Source organism: Scardinius erythrophthalmus (assembly GCF_964197995.2).
Source record: "Scardinius erythrophthalmus genome assembly, chromosome: 24".
Lineage (NCBI taxonomy): Eukaryota > Metazoa > Chordata > Actinopteri > Cypriniformes > Leuciscidae > Scardinius > Scardinius erythrophthalmus.
In genome coordinates this window covers 27,462,836-27,484,693 of record NC_138244.1, presented here as the reverse complement: position 1 = coordinate 27,484,693, position 21,858 = coordinate 27,462,836, and the positions used below count along the sequence as shown (strand labels likewise).

The 21,858-nt window shown below is 40.7% G+C and overlaps 1 protein-coding gene across 1 annotated transcript in view; it reads right to left on the bottom strand.

Annotated features, from left to right (window-relative positions):
• mafb (MAF bZIP transcription factor b) overlaps positions 1–3,462 on the bottom strand; it is a gene marked incomplete at its 5' end in the record, with an annotated part of 79,383 nt that extends 75,921 nt beyond the window's left edge. Inside the window, one exon of the mRNA XM_081356431.1 lies at positions 2,495–3,462. Coding sequence (XP_081212557.1) covers positions 2,495–3,462 — 968 coding nt within the window. The remainder of the gene's footprint in view (positions 1–2,494) is intronic.
• Positions 3,463–21,858: the final 18,396 nt, after the last annotated feature.

Below are 21,858 nucleotides of genomic sequence, written 5' to 3'. Positions count from 1 at the left end.
GAAATCAGCAATGATTCATCAATATAAAGGAGCAGAAACACTGTTAATCATGTGTTTTCCACGGCCTGTTCCCTGAGCTCAGAGCCAGTCATGTGAGCGAGTCCGTGTGTTTAAGGGTGTGTGCGTCATCCGTTTCACATTCAGATGATCATTGTGCTGATGAGACACCACCTTTTCACCAAACGCCCTAAATTCAGACGTCCCACACACACTTCTCTTCACTTTCTTTCCAGCTGTGCGCCCACATCCTGTTTGCTGTGACAATGAGAGAGGAAGCTTGAGACACTTCTAATTATTATGGGGCTGATAATAGTGATGGCATGAGAGGAAGAATGATCGGCCTGAGGAGATCCAGAGTAAAAGCAGATTTGAGAAACGGGCTGTTATTGGGTCAGCTGTAGGCCACTGTAAGTGGAGGCAATGATGGAAATGTAAAATCATAATATGAAACACAAACTCATTTTTTTGGTGAACTCTACCGATAACTCTGAGCCTGACTGGTATCAAGGGTGAGAGGTAGAAAAGAAATAGAGGTTATTAAATGTTAATTGTGTGTAGAGTCATAGTCTTAACCCTCAATAATTTATCAAACTTACAGGTTTCAGTCTATTTTAAATGCACCTCAGAAAAGCTTTAGAGGCGAATCTGTTTGTCAGAATCATGATTTCTTTTGTGGGATATAAATGACAGTTTAAGCAAGTATAAACTCTCCCTAAATGAATGATTAACAAGGGTAGCGAAGCTAAACTGATAGTGTGATAAGACGAGTTTAAACTGCAGGACGACAGGAGATTATTTCGCGGAGCGGGGGACACAAAGACATTTAAAACAACGGAAAGTCTTCTTTACCCCTAAAAATGAGGTGCTATTTAAAAAATAATAATAATAATCAAGTGCTACTTAAAAAGACGATTTGGTTTTGTAAATGAGTATTTTTAATATATCGAATCTGTCCTCAGTGAATTATTGAAAAGGCGATAGCGCGTGCAGAGAAGCTTATCGCCTTTATCAGGAAATGTTGCTGCATTCAATGTTATGTTGACTTCTTTCAAACACAAATAATTGTATCTTTAAAATGTTGTTTTTTATAACTGAATTACAAGTGAAGGAATTGCGCTTTTATAAGAGAATATATTCCTCTGGAAGCTCGAGCGAAAAGTCACGCGGCAACAAGTCAAATCGTGAACTTTCCTCAAAACTATCAGACATTAAAAATTAAAAATGTTTATTTTATTTCCAGATCAGCATGTGATTTAAATGAATTCACACATTTTAGGCGTATACTCTAATAAATAACTCAAGAACATTTAATTTTACATCTTTAACATTTATTGGTGAACTATGACGATGCTCCAGTTTGTACAGTGCATATTTGTGAAATAATCGATATGAAATAATAAAACATATATGTTAGTCTAGGCTACACACGTATAAGCTGGTATTATTAAGGTTATGAAAGGTTTAATTTCCCACCTGATGCATGTAAAATGTTTTAAAGCAACGAGCTCCAAAATATCTCAATATTCTATAATGTAATAATTTGATTTATAGTTAGAGGTTTTAAGTGCAGTATTTCGAGCGCGTGCCAAACATACTCTTCATTCATCATTGATACAATATCCTTCTTTTTAATGAGAATAATTATAAACACTTTAGTCCATTTTACAGTTTGAAATCGCTCATTTATGTCCCATATTTTATGTCAAGCAACATGTGGAGTGACATATTTGTCAAATTGAACATCTTTTTTTTTTTCACAGTCTTACTGAGATCAGTTACAATTGTTTCAGTGGGTTTTAAGAAACTTAATGTCACTTCATCCGATAAAAAAAGGATAATCATACAGAATCATCGCTGAAGGTGGAGTACAAAAATGACAGGCAATGTTTCATGTAGGGGATGGAAAGATGCCACACACTTTTTTGTTCCGAGTCCCAAAAAAGTGGATAAGACCAGACAATGAGAAAATGAGTGTAATCAGTTCAGTTCGTTCAGGTGAAACAGCCAACATGACCAGCATGTGTGCGTGTGTCGCGTCTGATACACAAATAAATACATGATTAAAAAGACTTCTGCACAACAACACGGAATGCAGCTTCAATGCGAGTCTCGCGCAGTCTGTGCTCGTGCACTCATGGAACCAGCATGTGCCACTTGAACTTTACAAAAAATGTGAACTTAAAAGTTACGCAAGACGGGGCACGGGACAACATGGGAAATATAAAATAAAACAACGTTCACACATTACAGTTTCAACAGAAAAACAACACCAAAAAAGAAAAGAAAATGGGAAATGTCCTATATTGTCCACAAAAGTTATGCAGGCTAAACTCTAAAGCTTGATTTCTTCGTGACGGGATTAAATTTACCATAACTAAATTTTGCACAAAAACAGAAGTTAGTGCCCCGCGCGCGCCCAATCCAACACAGCGAGAATCAAGCGCGTGCGAAACTTTCTGCACACCGCTGCTCTATTAAGTGCCGATAAACTCACATGAAAAACTCCGGGGACGACGGGTTGTTGTCGCTGCTCGACCCGTTTTCTCGGAAGCCGCTGCTGATGAGCTTCTCGTATTTCTCCTTGTACGCGTCCCTCTCGCGCATCAGTCTGGAGATCTCCTGCTTGAGGTGGTCCACCTGCTGGATCAGCTGGGTCTTCTCGCCCTCCAGCACGTGCCTCTGCTGCACCCGCTTGTAGCGACACGACTGGGCATAGCCTCTGTTTTTGAGGGTTCTCCTCTTCTGTTTGAGTCGGATGACCTCCTCTTTGCTGACCCCCCGGAGCTGCCGGTTGAGCTCGCGCACGGACATGCTCACCAGCTGCTCGTCCGAGAAGCGATCGTCCAGGTGCATGTGCGGGTGGCTGAGCGGGTTGCCGCTGGACGGCACGCCGGGCGTCGGGTGGTGCCCGGCCGGGTGGTGGTGGTGGTGGTGGTGGTGGTGCGGCGCGTTGTTCTGCGCTGCGGCGGCGGCGATGACCGCGGACACCACCGCGGCGGCCGATCCCATCTCCTCCCCGGCCATGGCGCCTCCCGGCCCGGCGCCGCTGCTGCTGAACTGCTGGCCTCTCGCATAGCCGTCGAAGCCCTGGAGCTGGTGACTGCTGTTGATCAGCGCCTCCACTGCGTCCTCCGGGCTGAAGCCCAAAGCCTCCGGGTTGAGCTGCTGTTGGTAGCCGGTCATCCAGTAGAAATCCTCCAGGTGCGCCTTCTGCTCGCTCCCCGAGCCCGGACTGGGCGCCGAGAAGCTTGGGGAAGGGGGAACCGAGCTGCAAGGCGTGCTCATCGGGGTGGAAGACAGGGATCCCCCGGCGATCAGGCGACTGCACTGGCTGATGCTGCGATCGGGCTCCACCGGCTCCTTTTTCACTTCAAACTTCATCAGATCGAAGTCATTAACATATTCCATGGCCAGGGGACTGGTGGGCAGGTCGGAGCTGCTCATTGCCAGTTCTGATGCCATCCTTTTGCTGTTGACAGTCCTCCAAAGGGGGTGAAGAGCAGCTGTCAGAGTGGTCGGGTTCGAGACAGCGTGAGCCAGCGTGATTTCTTTATTTAATTCTTCAAAAGCAAAGAAAAGGGTTCGCGAGCGCCGATTTATTTTTTAAACTGACGCGTTTCGCCTCTCGCGCACAGACGCAGGAGCGCGCGCGTCTCCAGTTCCTCTCTCTTTGTACGCGAGTGTCGACGCGTTTGAGTCGCGGACATTTAACACTGCATGGCTTTCTCTTTTCTTTTTTTTCTTTTTTCTCAATAGTTTTGTTGAAACGAAGACCGTAACATGTATGTGATTGGCAAATGGATGCTTGGCTGGGGGAGGAAAAAAAAGTACTCCGGGCTTGTTCTAGAGTTTTTAAAGGATCACCGAGCATGAGAGTATAAAAGCAATGCTGAGTTTTATAGCCGTCCTGACGTCAGGTTTGAAATACGAAATTGACTCGGACTCGTAGCCAATAGGCTCGCTGAATCGAAGGGTCAATTTACATACTAGAGAAGAAACAAAAGTTTTCCGAACTGTCAGAACTGACAGAGAGATCAACGACGACTTTAACCCTTTATGGACAATGATTTTTCTTTCTTTTGGTATTTAAAAGCAGGTAAACGCATCTTTCCATTCATTGTATTTTTCGCATAGTGTTTAACATCTAAGAGTATGACATGATGCATGATCAAAAACACCATGCGTTTATTATCTGATATATTAATATCTATCTTTAAAAGATAATTTACACTTACTGACTTACTGTAACTATATACACAAACTATGCTGTGTTTAAAGGGCAATATTATTGGTTTGTTTGTGTGTATATGAATGTGTGTGTGTGTGTGTGTGTATATATATATATATATATATATATATATATATATGTATGTATATATATATATATATATATATATATATATATATATATATATATATATATATATATATATTAATAATAAGACATATTGAAGAGGAAGAATTACACAACGAATATGTTAATGACAGATGTAACTACTAAACCAATTAAAATGCCCACATGGTTTCCACAGAGTACGCTTCTTTATGTTGGTTTAATGTGAATATATTAATTTATTAGAAATGTTTTTTTTTTCAACTGTCCCACAAAACGTGGTCGGAAGGTCTTCAGTTTCAAAACTCAACAGCGCCGCCTTTCGGCCGAGATGAGCAGCGTGTGTCCATTAGTGCAGTGCTTCATCTGTGTGTGTCACACACAGTTATCATGACATATCAATGCATCTCTCCATCACTTACAAACATTCACATTAAGTGCATAGGTATTTGCCATCAGTGCGGTCAAACGATAATTTATAGAAAAGTAAAATAACAATAACATGTTTTCTTTTTTCAATGATCAACCTTATTTAGTAATAAAGCCGCTTTAGGGTTATTATAGCATTGGGTGTGTTGGTACATTTTGGTTACTTCTTTCTTTTCTTTAATTATTTTTTTTTATTATGGTCACATTTAATCATATATAATTTGATAATATAGTTCAGTACTGTGTAATACTAATGGACAACATGCAATTAATGTGTAATTATGTGTGCAGCTTGTTATTATTATAGTAATTAATTATAATAGCATGCCATACAGTATATGTAACATTACCACGTTAAATGACAGTATTGCTTGTTATACGTATTTATGTTGGCGTTAAATAGGCTGCGCACGCGTCTCTCTAAGTGCTCAAAAACGGCTCTCATCGCTGGAGGGTTTCTGAACAAACACAGAGCAGCTTTAGCTCATGAGAGCAGACAATAACCACGGCTATTCTCACCGGAGATATTGAAATGTGCTCAACTCTCTGTGGAAAAGCCACACAAACTACAAAGCCGCCAGCGTAAAAATAAAAATAAATACAAGCCCAAAGTCCCAAAAGGAAATAAATATTCTCTTAGACTCAGTGACTGTTCTTGGGGACCCAAACCTAGAAAATAAACATATTATTTCATTAATTAGATCACCCAACAAAAGCCTTCGGAGGCCGTTCAAAAGCGCTGAATAAATATTGAATTTATGTCCCTTCTGACTGTGTAACTGCTCGACAATCAAGAGAAATAAAGACTCCCAGATATAAATAGATTTTTTTTATTTTTCTGATTCTTCAGGGTGATGCTAATGTAGTTCACATCGCCCTGATGTAACATTACTGTCTGACAATAAAGTTTTATACGTGATCATACAGTGCAGTGTAGAACATGCAGTTGTTCTGTGTTAACACTGAGATTTGGGCTTGAGTTTGGAGTAGATGATGTGATGTGATCCCCATTGTGCCCTTGAGCGGGACACTCACCTCGGGTCACGCCGGCCCGGGACGCTTCCCTCAAATTACTGCACTTCAGACGAAACGCTCCTGCTAATGGGCGACTAACAGCTTACACTGGTGTTGTGCTTGTGCTGAGGCCTGAAACTCAACATACTGTTTAACAAAACAAATGAGATTGAGACTTTAAGTGCTGTCATGATTTATAATTCTACCGTGTGTGTGTGTGTGTGTGTGTGCATGTCAAAAGACAACCTAGCTGCATTACTAGGTTGTAGTTGTGTGTATGTTTGTGTATATATATATATATATATATATATATATATATATGTTCATATGCAAGCATATGAACACTGTAAAAAGTGGTTATCAGCAATTGTTAATTAAAAGAGCTACATGATTTAACCCATACATGAGTTTTGTTTCTAAAAATGAATATGCAGTGAAATTAAATCAATGTCAGATGTTACCATTTTAAGCTGTCATTTCTTCAGTAAATGCTTGTAAAGATGGTCTGGGGCTCAGTCAGTTACACCCCTGTTCTGTATTATTGTGCAATCATTGTGTAATTAGGGACACAAGGACATTTTAATGAAATGGGACTTTGGTAACATTTCAAGAGCATTTGGTTGCTTTCAGCATCTCTGATGAGCAGCAGCGATTGCTCTGGGGGCGGGAGACCCTCTCTGATCAATGAGAGAGAGAGAGAGAGAGAGAGAGAGGGAGAGGGAGAGGGAGAGGTACTTCCTATAATCTACTAAGATTCATCATATCCCATTTCCTGGCTCTTCATGTTCATATGAGCACATTACCAAGGTCTTTGTTAATGAGAGATTTTATGACCTTTTGGAATTCACCCCCCTCGAGAATATTGATGAATATTGTTTAAAAATAACTGGCTGTATGATTTACAGTTCATCCTCATACATTTAATTATTGTAACCATTACTGAGTTCTCCCATTGTTTTGAGCAATGGCCTCGTCTGTGAGCGAGAGCTTGCTATCTGTTTTTCTGTGAGTCTGTCAACCTGGAAATCTTTACGTTTTCCTCTCGCATTTATTGAAGTGGTGATGCCCTTGCTCAGATTTGATGATTATATTCTGTCTGAACTGAAGATGACAAAACATTCTAAAGCCTCAAACGCCTTTTAGAAGCTGATTCATATCTGAACAGCAATCAATATGAACTCCATTCAAAAACAGTCTCTATTGCAGCAGGATTTTGTCTGATCAATAAAAGTGACAATAATGTAAACATAATGTATTATTGCAAGTCTATCAATGCAAGTCTATATGATGTTTTTGCCCATTTTACTTGGCATTGCGGGCCATACTGGTTCCAATTGAGCAATTACCTATAATAACATAAATGTAGTTGCACTAGATTTATTTTGTCTGATGTGGTAAAACAAATCAAGCTCATCTGACTGCATTTTTGACAATGTCAGTCATTGATAAAACAGAAGCTCTTTCCTGCAAGTTTAGCTTTCTGGACAGACTGCAACAAACGCCGCGTGATGTATCCCGATCTTCAAGCAGAAGGAACTGGATGAAATATCCTAAATAGTGCTGGGCAACAAATAATCACATCCAATATAGTAAATATTTATATTTATTATATGATATAAATTATGTATAAATATACAATATATACATGCATACTGTATGTGTGTATTTATATATACAAAATAATGATACACAGTACACACACATATATTATGTAAACACAGACTTTTATTGTGGATGTGATTAATCACGATTAATCGAGCACTAATCCTAAAATATTTCAATCCACAATCTGATTTGTGCTGCAGCCTGACTCAATATGACACCGTGTTCGTTCGTTGGTGGAGAACCGAGCGACTGAACCTGGTTTCTCAAAAGGGGTTTTCCTCCATTTTGGTCACCTGATGGAGTTTGGTTTTCTTGCCACTGTCTCCTTTGGCTTGCTTAGTTTGTTTTATAATGCTTCCTGTGATGTACTAACATCCTTTAGTATGATTTTTACATCAAAATTTGCCAATTTAAAAATAAACAGTATTTTTGCTACCCTGATTTTGGCCCTCTGATTTGATGCTCTGTTTGAATGGTCTGTGTGAGACTTCAGTGTAAACGCCCACTGCTGTGATTGGCTGCTGTGAGACTTCAGTGTAAACGCCCACTGCTGTGATTGGCTGCTGTGAGACTTCAGTGTAAACGCCCACTACTGTGATTGGCTGCTGTGAGACTTCAGTGTAAACGCCCACTGCTGTGATTGGCTGCTGTGAGACTTCAGTGTAAACGCCCACTGCTGTGATTGGCTGCTGTGGGACTTCAGTGTAAACGGCCACTGCTGTGATTGGCTGCTGTGAGATTTCAGTGTAAATGCCCACTGTTGTGATTGGCTAACATCTTTGCATATGAAATAAGTATTTACATGTGGAACTCTCTCGAAAACATTTAGCTCATTTTTACCATTACAGCTCTCGAGGTGAACTAATCGTGAAAAATGTTGACTATAGCATTATATTTAGATCGTGGCATGAAAGGTTGCAGTGATGAGCATGTAGCCAATCACAGACATTTTGAGCGCATGCATGCAGTGATCTCGTCTTTGCAACTCGGTTTCTGCACTGTCACGAATGCTTCATCACAACTAACAGTGCAAACACAATGTAAATAAGAGATTCATTAATTATAACAGGAGTTTTTGCACAAGTCCAGAGCTCAGTCACTGATAAACGCTGTTTGATTGACAATTCCAGCGATTGCAAAGGGAGCGTTCTTTAATCGCTTTCTATAATTTATAATTTAATCTCAGTTTAATTAACAGATAATTTTCATCCTGTGAAGTTGACCGTTTAGTCACTGGTTTGATTTACTGACACATAGACAAAGAATATCTGACTGTACATGAATCATTATATCAGAAATCACTTGTCACAAGTCAGGCATTAAAATTAACATGGTTACTTACATGTTGTGGCATTACTGTCGAGTCCATATCATAAAAGTCTGTCTGTAAAGCCTGCGCCAAAATTGCGACTCATTTACCAAAGAATCCACAGTGAAATGTACCGAATTAAAAAAATGCTCAACTGAGACATTCACATTGTTGAAAATAAATCACCACATTCCTAGCATTAGGATCCTTTGGAAGGTAATGGTATATAGTCCATTGATCCATTGATCGCTCATCTCTCCTCTTCATCGATCTCACTAACACACCAGTGGGCGGGGCCAAAGTTGCAATGATGAAGTAGGCGTTGATTTTCTTCTGCAGAGGCGGTATTTCACCTACTGTATCATAGATAGGCACATTCCATAACAAGTCGTTTACTGGGCTTGGTTACAATAAAAGCTGATCTTGGACTAACAAGGACATTTTCAGTTTTGAAACTAATCTGCTGCTAATACAGAAACCTCCCCGTGGTGCAGCCTGGGAAACACTGACTGGTACAATCTGATATTCCTATCTGATATTACTACCAATCTAACAGATGACGATGCCGAAGCACAACAGATACTCGCCCCCCTCGGGGCCTGCACTGTCAATCGCCTCAATTAATATTGAAGTTTCTCCAGACACAAAGGCAGACATACTAGCAACAGCGGTCAGACGCTTCGACATAGTGTGCAATGCATGCAGGAAACCCACATCCCTGGAATGAAGCTGGTGGCCCAGATCCGACACAGACATACTGGGTGAGCTGTATTCAGCAGACCAAACCTTGCGATCGAAGAGGTCTACACCCACATCACCGAAGGGCAAATGGAAACCATCACAGTTGCCCTCCCAAACGTCTCTGTCACATCAGTGTATAAACCCCCCCAAAGTCTGTTCCTCCACTCTGAACTGCCAGACAGATGCAAGAGGAAATACCACATCAGTATCGGGGACTTCAATGCCCATAACACACTGTGGGGTTATCAAGTGAACAATCAAGATGGAGATGAAGTCGAAACCAGGCTTGAGTCGAAACACCTGACCCTGATCCACGACGCTAAACTGCCAAAATCTTTTCATAGCGCCAGATGGAAATGAGGATATAACCCAGATCTTGTTTGTGTGAGCAGTAAACTAACATCGAGAGTTGTGAAAGAGGTCCTGTACCCTATCCCCCATACGCAACACCGGTCAATCACCATAACCATCTGATCCGTTCTCCAAGCAACAACCGTCCCCTTCCGCAGAAGGTTCAATCTGTCCGGTGGCAAACAGTCGCAGCCAAAACCGGCGCAGACCCACAGGAGAATACGCCAGACAGCGGTACTGGACCACCCACAACCAGCCAGAGCACTCACCAAGCCTTTCGATCCACAAGAACTTGAAGCTGCAATGAGCATGCTGAAACCTGGGAAAGCAGCAGGAATTGATGATGTACTGGCGGAAATGAAACAGCACCTGGGACCTAAAGCAAAGACCTGGCTCCTAGAAATGCTGAACTCATGCATGGCAGAGAAAATAATCCCACCGGTATGGAGAAAGGCCAAGACTGTCGCAATTTTCAAACCTGGAAAGGATCCATCATCCCCAAAGAGCTACAGACCAATTTCCCTCCTCTGCATCACCTACAAGCTCTACGAGAGGCTATTACTCCAACGCCTTATGCCACTTATAGACTCTAAGCTTACTAAAGATCAAGCTGGTTTCCGTCCTGGCCGCTCCTGCACTGGGCAGCTATTGAACCTCACCCAACACATTGAGGTTTTGAGTGCAAACTCATAACCGGAGCAGCTTTTATAGACCTCACTGCTGCCTACGATACTGTCCAGCACCACACCGTGATTAGGAAACTTTTTGACATGACTGGTGACCTCGACCTGTGCCAAATCATCAAAAGAACGGCCTACCACACGGCAGCGTACTGGCCCCCCTCCTCTTCAACGTCTATACTAATGATCAACTTCTTGCTTAATTGCCGCCGCTTTATCTATGCGGGCGATCTCTGCATCACCACCCAACAGGAGAACTTCCAGAAGATTGAGTCTGTCCTGGAAAGTGCCCTCCAAAAGATGACAACCTACTACAATAACAACCACCTGAAACCCAATCCATCAAAAAGCCAACTATGCAGCTTCCATCTTAAAAATCGAGATGCGAAAAAAGAACTGAGCGTCTCATGGGATGGCTACAAACTCTCCAACCACCCTCACCCCGTGTATCTGGGAGTCACACTCGACAGGACACTCTCTTTCAAAACTTACCTTCAGAACACCAAAGCCAAGATCAACACTTGCAATAACATCCTGCGCAAACTGGTAAACTCAAAATGAGGCACTGATTCATTCGTGCAACTACCCTAGCCCTGTGCTTCCCCACAGCCGAATACGCGTACTCAAGCTGGAGCCACTTCCACAATACCCCCCCGCACGGCCTCCCATGGCTAACCTGGAAGACCCTCAACAGACTACGAGTGGAACGGGAGGTGCAAAGCACTTATGAAAACATGGAACCACCAGACAGACGACACATGTAGCTGCGGAGCAGTACAAACGATGTCCCACCTACTGGAGTGTGAAAACAGCCCCCAGTGCAGCCCCCAGGACCTGGCTGAACCGACCCCATCAGCTGTGACCTGCGCCAGATATTGGCAGAACGACATCTGAAATTGCAACGGACTCGAAGAAGAAGAGTTCTGAAACGTACAGGATATTCTTATAGCATGATGACCTCTTATATGTCAAAAGCTCAAGGATTTTTTTTATTTCTCAGTTCATTACCCCTTTAATATTCAGCAATATTATCGATTTGACTGACACTATCGGATTAAGACAAAACTTGAACTGAATTGAGCTGGATGATGACATCACTGTTTCCTGCATACACAGTTATTGAACTGAACTGTATAAACATTGAACTGTCTCGAGCAGAATAATGACACTTGTCTTCTCTAAAGCTACTTTACAGCAGAATTTGACTCATATTTATAATAATAATTAACTTTATTTTATATAGTGCCTTTAAATGTAGCATCTCAAAGCACTTTACATAAAAAATATGAAATTAAAAGATACACATAACAGTGCAGGCAGTAAAAAAAAAAAAATCGAAGTTTGCATCATTGATTGTTATTTTCCTATCTATTTCTGTATATCTGCTTGACTTGACAATGGAAGTGAGTGGGGCAAAGTTTTAGAGGATTTAAAAGCAGAAATATGGTTTTATAAAAGCACTTACATTAATTATTCATTGTTTAAATCATCAATTTTACAATCGTTTAGGGTTTATGATGTTCCATTGTAATGGAAACAGTTTGGGTATAACTTAGGTATAACTTTAACAAACTGGGTATAATTTTACACAGAAAGTTAATCATTTTATAATTAAATAATTTTTTCACAGTAAAATCATGTTAAATAGTTCCAAAAATGAAAAATGTAGACTTCAATTACTCACCCTCGTGCACGTTCATTCTAATACTGTACATATAAGTAACTTTGCAACTACATGTCAACTAGCAGTCATTAGAGTATTAGTAGATTGTCTGTTTAATATCTGTTAACACTTTATTTTGATGCTCCTTAGCAGAATTTCTAATGACTATAAGTAACTTTGCAATTACATGTCAACTTATTACTAACCCGAACCCATAACAGTCTGCTGATACTCTGAATTAGCTGACATGTAGTTGGAAATTAGTGAGTGTTAGTTGGTAGTGGTACAGTATGTAGTTGCAAAGGTACTAATAGTAGAATGTCTAAAATGGTTGATTAAAATAAAGTGTAAGTGATAGTTTTTAATATTCTCTCATCATTTTTGCCCATCCATTGGAAGTCCAAGCCAGCAAAATTTGCACGCTTCAAAAATTACAGAAAGAAATGGTGAAAGTATGCTTAATACAAGTCACATACTGTATAAATATTGATCAGTGTACATACATGAGGCACATCAAATATGTCCAAGAACAGATGAGTTTCTTCTTTTGTTCTTTTTGTCAAAACCAAAAATACCTTCACTTGGGTTCCAAAAATGATCAAAAGTCGTATGGTTTTGGAACAACATGAGGGTGAGAAAACGATAAAAGAATTTAAATTTTGAGTAAACAAACCCAACACAATCTCATGGCAGTTTTTAACTGTGTTACGTTTTGCAGAATTGGGGGCTTATTTATATGAATTCGTACTATCTGGTTCATACAAAATACATACAAAATCGCCGCCTCGTAAAATTCTTAAAGTCCCCCTGTGGTGAAAATCAAGTTTTTAGTGTTGTGTTTATGTCTATGTGGTGTTTTTAATATGCTTTAAGACAAACCATGAGTAAATTCATAAGTCGACACCATTGCTGAGTATTTTCTCTTTAAAACTGCAGTGAACCAAAGACAGTCTCAAAAACACGCTTTGAAATCGCTGGTGTTTCTGACGTCACAAACTACCTTGTAACCAATCAGATCAACGTGTGATCGTCAACCAGTGGATCTCTGAGCTGAGTGAGTGAGTGGAGGCGGGGCTCATTTGCATATTCATAGAACCGCACATACCATACTAAATGAGGCAAGGGTGTCGAGTTGCTGTATACATTCAAGCTAATGCCTATTAAGGCATGACAGATTTATTTCAAGGATAAAACATTTAAATATGTAATTTTAGTGATCAAAGATGAGTTTTAAGGGATACAATTATTGACTACAGGGGGATTTTAAGTTTTCTAATGAGATCGGGATTCACTTTGCATATTTTTTAATGTTTTTATATTAATATTTTTATTTCAATATTCCTTTAAAGTCATCACAGGTTAGTTTGAGAGAAGATGAAGTCTGTTTTAGTCTGGTCATGATAGGTGTGCTAGACATAAACATCCTCCATTGAACTTTAATAAAGCAATTCAATGAAAAGTAATCCACCATTATCAGGATTATGGCGACATTCATTCATTATACAATCCCAGTAGGCGACTAGCTTAATATTCACTCACAATCCCTGTTTAACAAAGTCTATTAAATCCCAAGCTTAGCACAAATGAACGCCATGATTTCAATGAACTCATTTGAAGAACATTTAATTACCAGTTATGGAAAAATGAAATGTTTCTCCATAGGGTTTTTTCCCCCCTTAACTAAGTGTTGTATCTTTTTGTAATAGAATGAAGGGGACATAAAAGCTATTACCAGGTTGGCGTTCACCGTGGCGTCTCTCTCTGTGCGATGTTTTATGAAGGGAATAAAAAAATGCAGATTAACATAGTGAGCTTCAACTCGTGGAAACAAAGTGCAGTAATTGAGCAGCAGTGTCTTGCTTTTTAGAGTTAATATTCTCCTTTCACCATCTGGACTTTAATGTGCTCTCATTTCATCTGCAGACATGTTTATCATCACACATCCACCTCTCCCTTTCTCCATGAACACTTTATTACACAGACTGGAGGAGGCCTGAATGACTTACAGTATTAGATTGTGTGTGTAAACCGATCGCTGCCTTTGTTTACCTGGTGTAAGATCCACTCTTCCAGTAGTCTTTCAGTTTGCTTGACTAAATTTAGGATTACAAAGGATATAAAGCACACAATAATTTATGCACCCTGTTTTTTAGTTTGCTTGAAATTTTCTTTATTTCTTTATGTCCCTTAAATTAAATTTTTTTAATGTCCACTTTTAGGTCTTGAGTTCAAAATAATGAATGAAAAATGTTAAAGTCAAGATTATCTATATTAATTTAAAATTAATACAATCTAAAAAGATTGTTTAAATGAAATTTTCTTTCAAATAAGAAAATATTTCATTTTATTAATGTCTGCAAAAACAAACAAACAAAAAAGGTTCATCCCAAAACCATGTGACCAGCATCATATGATGTCATTTTCTTCTGCGCCAGATATTTTGAACACACTATGGTAAATAGCCTCTGTATAATTTAATTAGTTTTTCTCGATTGCTTAAACACATTCTTGAAACTATGCCTCGTATTCTCAACAGTAAACGCAAATCCTTAACGTCTCACCCAATTCCCCAAACATCATATTTTCTGGACAAAATGAAGCTCTCCACTGAAAACCATTCACTCTTGCTGAAAAACCAAACTTTGCCCTTAGACAGGACACACAAGCCCTCACAAACACACACACTACAACATAGTCTTACACACTGGTGCTATACATTCAAAACAACATTTCCAAAAATGGTAAGTTATGTTGCTTGTGGTTCCAACTTTATCTGTATGTGAGGCAATTTGATGCATTTCTTTTTATTACAGTAGTATAGGGCAACAGCTACAGCACATGTGTGTGTTGTCACAGCACTGCGTACTGCACTCAACAGTTACAGTAGAGAGCAGTCTGAAGCACATCTACTGTACCTGTTGTTCTCCATGAAGGTTCTTATGATCAAGGCGACGGTGAAGCGACTCAAGTTTGGCTGTACTCGTTGCCCAGCCTCCCTCATAGTCAAACCATGGACAAAGACATGGGCAACTAGAGTGGCACTGCTTGTCTCTTTGGCCTTGCCCTTCCTCATCCTCTTCCTTTTCCTTCACCTCCTCCTCCTCCTCCACTCCAGTGTCCTCATCCTCTTCCTTCAAGTCTTTCTGGATCCATTGTTCCAAAACCCAATGAACTGACTCTGGCCCTTTTACCTATCTATTGAAGGCTCTGATTGGTGTGTGATCAATTTTGACTCTTAGTGTTTCCACTTGAGTATTTGTGTGCTAACTGAGCTGAAGCTGTGCTAACTTGAGTGAACGATATTGAATGCTAGTGCTTTATACATGACATCATGGTGTAGGCAATGAGAAACGAAGGGATTTGTGTGTAGAGTTTTGCAGCGACAGTTCAACAAATCTGACTCGTGTGTCAAAACGGGAATATTGTTTATAGTTTAGGGAAATGGGTGTGCTTTTTGATAAATGGAGTTATGGTTTTGAAATTTTAGTTCAAAAGCTTGGTTATAGTGTTTAACAGAGGTGGACAGTAACAAAGTACATTTACTTGAGTACTGTACTTAAGTACACTTTTTGAGTATCTGTACTTTACTTGAGTATTATTTTTTTTCTGGAAACTTTTTACTTTAACTTCACTACATTTGAAAGACAAATATCATACTTTTTACTCCATTACATTTCTGTCAAGGTCCTTGAGTAGAAAGTAGTAACATTAGTCAGGGGTTGCATTTTGGTTGTAAATGAAAGTTGGGTTGACGTCAGAAACCCGATATGAGTATGATATGAGTGTAGGCAGGCATAGATTCAGAGGCATAAGGTACTGTAAGTATTACAAACAACAATGCAGCAATAATAAAACAATGCATTGACATTTACTTTTTACTTTTGATACTTAAGTACTTTTAAAGACAAGTACTACTGTACTTTTACTTAAGTAGAAATCGGTCTTTACAACTTTTACTTGTAACGGAGTAATATTTGACCAGTAGTATCTGTACTTTCACTCAAGTAAGGAAGTTGTGTACTTTGTCCACCTCTGGTGTTTAAGTATCACACAGTGAGCTTAGCAACATGCTAATGGAAAACACTCTTATAATGAAGTGTTATGTATCTTTATACAGTGAGGTTCCTTTTTTAGTTACCCTGTATTCTGGTCTCTAAATATGCGTTGGTTTCATTCAGTGTAAGTCTATGAGATTTATACACCTGTTTTATCATATCAAAAATTGTAGGCTTGATCACTAAGAAAAGTAATAGCACACCTTTCTTTAGCAAACCGCATATTTAAGTCATCGTTCATGTGCAGTATGAGTTACGTGCTGAAGTTAAATACAAAGGGTGAGGGGTTTTGCTGCGAAACCCACAGTCTAATATTTCTTATTACTCACAGTGTTGTTATTTAGTTTACTCATTGTGATACCGTGACCCACTCGTATAAAACTCCTTAGTGCTAGCGTGGGAAAGAAAGCATGCAGATGATTCATTTGGTGGAGATGGGAAGCAATGTGCCCCGCTCTGTTATTTATGTGCCACGCATCGCCACAGAGATGCTCATTAATAAGCATCTCCCACCTGAGCTATTAGAGAGCAGGAGAGAGGCGAGATCTTACGCTCTGACCCCGTCACCGCTGCACTGCTATGGCTACAGGACACCTCACACACTGCATCATCCCCCGGCACACATAAATCCACTCTCTCCTGCTAATGAGTCTGAACCGAGAGCACTGACAGCACCAGGCATGGCTAGAGCTGGACTGAGATGCCGAGAAGGACACAGAGCTGATCTGTTGCAGCATTTCTGATGCTAAGGGTGTGTTTAAAGTGAACTTGAACCTTTAGAAATTATCTGAAGAACCTTTGATGAAACACCAAGAACCTTTTTTATCCATTAAACAACCATAGAACATCTCAAGAACCATATAAAGACAACAATGGTTCTTGATAAGAAGAGGTGGAACCAAGATATTTGTATTTCTCTTAAAGGCAGGGTGGGCGATTTGTTCCAGAAAAAGTTTTTGTTATGCTGGTTGAAAGTCTCTTCGCCTCCTGATAGCAATCACTAAGGCTTTGTCCACACTAATACGTTTTCGTTTGAAAACGCATCTTTTTCTCTAAGTTTTGGCCTTCCGTTACACTGAGACGGAGTTTTTAACAATTTGGTTCTGTGGACAATGTGGACGAAGAACGTTTTGAAACAAAAACTCCGCTTTCAAATCTATCCGGAATAATGTAGACGTAGCCTCAGTTAAGTGGTTTAAATCATCTGGAAGGTGTAAGGCCATAAAATGTTCTTCCGATCCGAATGCAATGATACGATGTCCTACCTGCCTGTCAATGTATGTATTTCCATACCTCGGCACACCTGCTCGTGCAGACATCACATGTCATCAGTGTGTTTCATGCTATGAGTTAGACAGACGTCAGTCACTGAGCACCACAAACGAAACAGCAGTCGCCTTTTACAGTTCCTCCTGAATCAAAACAAGCTTACCCTGCGTTCACGCCATAACTGTAATCTGGAAGAGATGGAAACCCGTCACGTTATACTCGAAGCGGTTTGTGACTCGAATTCATGCATTTCAATGTCAACACTATCAATGCCGAAATGAGTCTGCAGCAGTCAGGTGGTACAAGTCAGTGCTCTTTAATAGTTTATGTTCATTATTATTGTAATATTATGTGTTTCGAAACATGAAGTAATTTAACTTTTGTTTGCTCCCTGCTGTGTGCATTCATGTGTTTTGAAGGAGGCTTGGGATCTCATGCCTTCAAAGCTAGCTCGCTATTGCAAGCCTCCTGAAAATTGCCATCCCTACCTTTAAAAGAAATTAAAGACAAATGTATAGTCAATGTATAGTCACAAAAATGGTTATTTAAAACTGTCATTGGTTCTCAAGATCCATTGACAGTTGACCAAAGTACAGGTCACATTATTGAATGATTTATTGCCTACCAAAAAGACTAGAAAAAAAACCCAAAGGTGCCAGACAAACCAACATTTTAACAGATGGCAGATGTCCAAGTTGGTCTCACAAAGCCTGTGTTTGACTCACGCGCGGCTCATGTGCGGGTTAGCTGACCTAAACACAATAGCGCATTATGAGGCAGTGCTGCAGGAAAGAACCAGAAAGGCCTGTCCCATTCAGGGTTTAGGTGAGTTCCAGGCAGACACACACACACTCACCACTCACTTATTCACACACACACACACACACACACACACACACACACACACACACACACACACACACACACACACACACACACACACACACACACACACACACACACACACACACACACTCAAACACACACATACAATATAACTGAAACAGACTTACAAATTGACTTCTACTGTTTCACGTAATGCTTTGCTTATATCCTTTGAACATCCTAACATATCAGGAAGAAAAGTATAGATTTTTTCATGCATCATATGTTTATTAGAATTGTCAGGTAGTAGTTTAAAGTATATTATAACACTCCTCTGCCAAGAGATGTGCAACAGCTATATTCAATGATTTTATTTAAAGTTTCTAACTCTCTGCGTGATAGGTATTTTGAATATGTCAAAAAAGCCATGTCTAAAATCTGAAGTATTCTTAAGTATATAATTTTACTACTCTCTTTATGACATGAAATAAGTGTTACAAACTTGAAAGTTTTGAGAGTAATTCAATACGTTTTATTGAAAATAAAAAAAATCTTATTTTTTTATCGTTTTATATAAAAATCGTTTGGTTTCTTTCCCTAAAACCTAATGCACCACATTGATAAATATACTCAAGTTTAAATAGTGAAAACACAAATGGCAAACGTGTGACCTTTGAGTTTAGTTCATCCATATGTCTAGTCCCCATGTCATTCGTCTCTATATTTACTGATTTATTTTCCATGGTTGCTGATTATGTTCACCTGTTTCTAGTTTAATTCCTCATTTTGTCCTGTGTATAACTATTTTGTTTAGTTCTTGGTCTATTACTGTCAATGTTAAGATTGGTTTGCTTTTTTCCCGTTTCCCTGCATTCCAGAGTTTCTTTGTGAAGACTGCTGGATTTAGATCCTCACCTTAAATCACTGCTTTGCCTGCAACAACCTGTGACAATAACCAGATGATGGATCTATAGCAGCAGCCACCATCCACCCGGAGGACCAGCTACTCTCCCTCCACCAGAATAGTTGTGTGCTGGAGTATAATGTGGCTGCTGTGGACCCTGAGCCAGCGCAGCAAACCGACATGGACTCCGAGTTGCCACCCGCCTCATTGTCCGTTCCGAAATTATCCAGTGCCTGCCATAATGTCCATCCCAGAGCAGGCACTTATTGATCTGGATACCCAGGGATGGACTCACTCCTGAGGTCTCTCCTTGCCCTCTGGTCCTGTCCGGCTTAATGGACACTTTGGCAACAACCAGTTCCCTGACCCTTCCTCCACCTCTGGTCCTGCCCAGCCTTCTAGCAGGTTCCCTGGATTCATCAACACGACCATGGTGTCCAAGCGAGTCACAACCACCATGGTCATGGCCACATAGAATAGAATAGAATAGAATAGAATAGAATGAGGCATTTATATAGCGCTTTCATATGTACTACTGTACACCCAAAGCACTTTACAATCATATCAGGGGTCTCTCCTCAACCACCACCAGTGTGCAGCATCCACTTGGATGATGCGACGGCAGCCACAGAACAATGGCGCCAGTGCGCTCACCACACACCAGCTATAGGTGGAGAGAGGAGAGAGAGTGATAGAGCCAATTCAATGTAAGGGGATTATTAGGAGGCCATGATTGGTAAGGGCCAATGTGTGGAATGTGGCCAGGACACCGGGGTTACACCCCTACTCTTTACGAGAAATGCCATGGGATTTTTAATGACCACAGAGAGTCAGGACCTCGGTTTTACGTCTCATCCGAAGGACGGTGCTCTTTGACAGTATAGTGTCCCCATCACTACACTGGGGCGTTAGGACCCACACAGACCACAGGGTGAGCACCCCCTGCTGGCCTCACTAACACCTCTTCCAGCAGCAACCTGTTTTTTCTCAGGAGGTCTCCCATCCAGGTACTAACCAGGCTCAGCCCTGCTTAGCTTCAGTGGGCAACCAGTCTTGGGCTACAGGGTGATATGGCTGCTGGATATAAACGCATCCCAGGGACTTGTGACCCTTCGGCTCCAGCTTGAATTTCCAAGCCCAGGACTCCACCTCGGCCTTTCAACTCCACCGTGGCTCCTCACTCCCTTGACTTCATCGTGGCCTGTCATCCCTCTGGCGTTATTGGGGTCCCTCATCCTTCTGACTCCACCTTGGTCTGTAATCCCTCTGAGTCATCCATTCCTTTGGCTCCACCGTTGTCCTCACTCCCATCGGCTCCACCTCGGTCTTCCAAGCCCCCAGCTATCCTCCCCCATATATTTTTTGTTAATAAAATAAGTTTATATAAAGTCAAGTCACCTTCATTTATATAGGGCTTTTAACAATATGGACTGTTTCAAAGCATCTTTACAGTAATAATAGGAAATTTAAGTAACAGAGATTGTTTTGGCTTTACAGCAGCTCTAGAATAAAGTTATTGTCCAGCTAAAGTTAGTTTCTATCGATTCACTTCCGTTGCAAAGATCATCAGTTATTAACTTAGGGGCCGCTAACATGACACCGTTCTAACAGAAAACCCTTAACGCGCTCCGGCCCGCTCATTCGCAGAATTATTTATCGCTTCCGAGTAGCCATGTGACCCGGGAACTATTTTGACAACGTTTTATCTGTACATAGGAAAAGGGAAGGGAAGAGGGCCTTCACATGGGAGAGACTAGTGGACACTTCAGGATTGCGTTGTCATGTCCAGGCGCAGGTCCTTCATCAGATCTGGATATGGCCTGGATCCGGCGGACTGCGGTAAACCTCAGGATAAACAGAGAGACTAATATTAGCGTAGACGCCAGTCATTGGGTCATTGCAAACAAAAAAACAACCTTTAGGGTGAATTAACACCCATCTTGAAAGGATGGATGGCATAGAACAGCTTTAAACAGAATATGTTTAAAATAGAGAGAGAGTTTTTCATTCTCAAACGTGGGGAAAGGGAAATGTCTGGGCAAAGCCCTGCTGAAGCCATGAGGCTGTGAAAGTAACAAGTTTGTGTAATAAATAGTGGGCTAGAATAGCATTTGGCAGCTGCTGGCATTACATTAATGTTCCTGAAACGTTACGAGTGATTTTTCGCTCAGACTAGCCGTAAGAGACCCTGTTTGGCCCACTGCCATCGAGGGCATTTTAAAATGAGACTGAGTCCACAGGGAAAGGGATTTTATCCACTGTGTGTGTGTGTGTGTGTGTGTGTGTGTGTGTGTGTGTGTGTGTGTGTGTGTGTGTGTGTGTGTGTGTGTGTGTGTGTGTGTGTGTGTGTGTGTGTGTGTGTGTGTGTGTGTGCGTTTATGAACATGGAGGTGGATTCACTGAGATGAAAAAGTGGTGCAAAAAGAGAATTCCCACAGATGTTGATTGACATGTAAAGCAGCAACAGTATGTTCTAGTTTCAACAAGCCAAACTACACACACAGTCACACACACACACACACACACACACACACACACACACACACACACACACACACCTGCAGATGGTTTGGACAGATACACTGATGTCTGAACATGAATGACTGATGTTTGGGTCCCGTCCAACCTCTCTGTGTGTGTGTGTGAACCACAGAATCCCTGAAGGCAAAGTCTGTGGAGC